The 1,873-nt window shown below is 38.6% G+C and overlaps 1 protein-coding gene across 1 annotated transcript; it reads left to right on the forward strand.

Moving 5' to 3' along the window:
- Positions 1-369: 369 nt before the first annotated feature.
- On the forward strand, positions 370-867 carry LOC128550980 (protein GVQW3-like). The gene has a single exon (XM_053531200.1). It carries the CDS (start codon positions 370-372, stop codon positions 865-867), a length of 498 nt encoding a protein of 165 aa, XP_053387175.1.
- Positions 868-1,873: the final 1,006 nt, after the last annotated feature.

Consider the following 1,873-nt stretch of genomic DNA (forward strand, 5'->3'; position numbering starts at 1 on the left):
TTACCAGTACGAAATAATAACTTTCAAAATATTACTATTCTTATTATGACTTGGGCAAACTGAACGCGAGACTTGCTTCCCTTTAAAAATGAGATCACTGCGTAGAAGATTAAAGAAATGAACTATTATTTTATAACTCCGAATTCTTTATTTCGAGAGCATTAACTTAAGATACGTACGAGGGGCATTTTAAAAGTAATGCAACTGATTATCGTGCGGCCTCGCCTTGCACGGGATTTTCTTGAAAATTGTACCGATATAGCGAGACATCCATTTTCTACACAGACATACCAAATTTACAGGTGTACACGCAGTATTATCGCTAATACAGTGATAAACGCAACATATAGTCATTGATACTATAGTAAAATGGTTGGGAAGAGAAGTGTAAACGCAGCTGAAATTCGAGGTTATATAAAGACTCGATGCCAGCTTGGCGTATCAGCGAAGGAGATTTTTGACGAATTGTGTGTTCATGGACAGAATGAAGTGTCGTATCCCACCGTCACGAGGTGGATTAAGAAGTTTAAAAGCGGTTGTGACTCCATTAATGATGCACCAAAATCGGGACGTCCTTGTAGTGCTACTTCTAACACTATGGTTAACAAAGTATGTGATGTGGTTAAGTCTGACGCCAGACTAACTGTTCATCAGATAGCTAGTAGAGTTGGTATTTCAGCCGCAAGCGTATTCCGCATTCTAAAACGTAATTTAAAAATGAGACGTATTACAGCTAGATGGATCCTTCATTTGTTGTCAGACAAGCAAAAGCATGTCCGACTTGAAACCGCCAGAAAACTGCTTAAAATGTTCCCAAAATATCAAAGAAAGCAGTTTTCTGACATTATTACTGGAGATGAGACATAGGTTCACTTTTTCGGGCCTACCAGAAAAATAAACAAAATATGGGCTACCAAAAACTGTCGCCGCCCCTCAATTACCAAAAGATTGATTAGTGCTAAGAAAGCAATGTTTGTTATTTTCTTTGATATACGTGGCCCTATTATGCAACTGGTTGAATGTACCAAATAGAAAATCTGTGACCGGTATATTTTATAAATAAAAAGTGTTGAAGAAACTTAAAAGACAATGTTTCAAACGTCGCCCACACACTGGCTTTAAGCACCTATCCTTGTTGCATGACAACGCCCCTGCGCGTAAGTCTGCTATTGTGACCTCGTTTTTGAACAAGGAGAGGGTTCGAGTTTTTCCACATGCACCATATTCCCCAGACCTAGCCCCGTGTGACTATTTCTTGTTCCCTAAATTGAAAAAAGCATTTAGCTAGTAGACGGTATAGGTCCCGACTGGCCTTGGGGTCCGCTGTTTATCAGTGTATGCTGGTTATACCTGAAAATGAGTATGAAGATGTCTTTAAGGACTGGATTAAATGTTTGAAACTTTGTGTACGTAACAAGGGGGATTACTTTGAGGGTATGACGCGTAAATAATTTAAAATCTATCAAACGCGCGCTTTATATCACCCCAGTTGCATTACTTTTGAAATGCCCCTCGTATGCGGCATTATAGTTAATGTAACACATTTAAATGCACAGCAATTGAAAATTACTTTCATAACACATTCACCAAAGCACACTATATACACTGTAAGATGCGCATATTGTCACTTTAAAATAATATTTTCTAAACCTTTTCTAACAACTGTACTAAATATACTAGTTTGATATCCGATGTAAATACTCACACAAACACACGTACGCAGGCATACTCGCATACAAAGCTAAACACGAAGATAAAACGAACAAATAAAGGAACAAAGTGGGACACCGCCTTGTATCTGTCTGTGGCAAAAACACCAATGGTGAGCTTAAGCCGTTTTATGGTGCGTACCCAACCTCGCTCTCATCATCTT

The sequence above is a fragment of the Mercenaria mercenaria genome, chromosome 19 (genome assembly GCF_021730395.1).
Source record: "Mercenaria mercenaria strain notata chromosome 19, MADL_Memer_1, whole genome shotgun sequence".
Taxonomy (NCBI): Eukaryota; Metazoa; Mollusca; class Bivalvia; order Venerida; family Veneridae; genus Mercenaria; species Mercenaria mercenaria.

Excerpts from the sequence above, each read along its gene's own strand:
- LOC128550980 (XM_053531200.1), top strand. The coding sequence starts at position 370 with ATGGTTGGGAAGAGAAGTGTAAACGCAGCTGAAATTCGAGGTTATATA.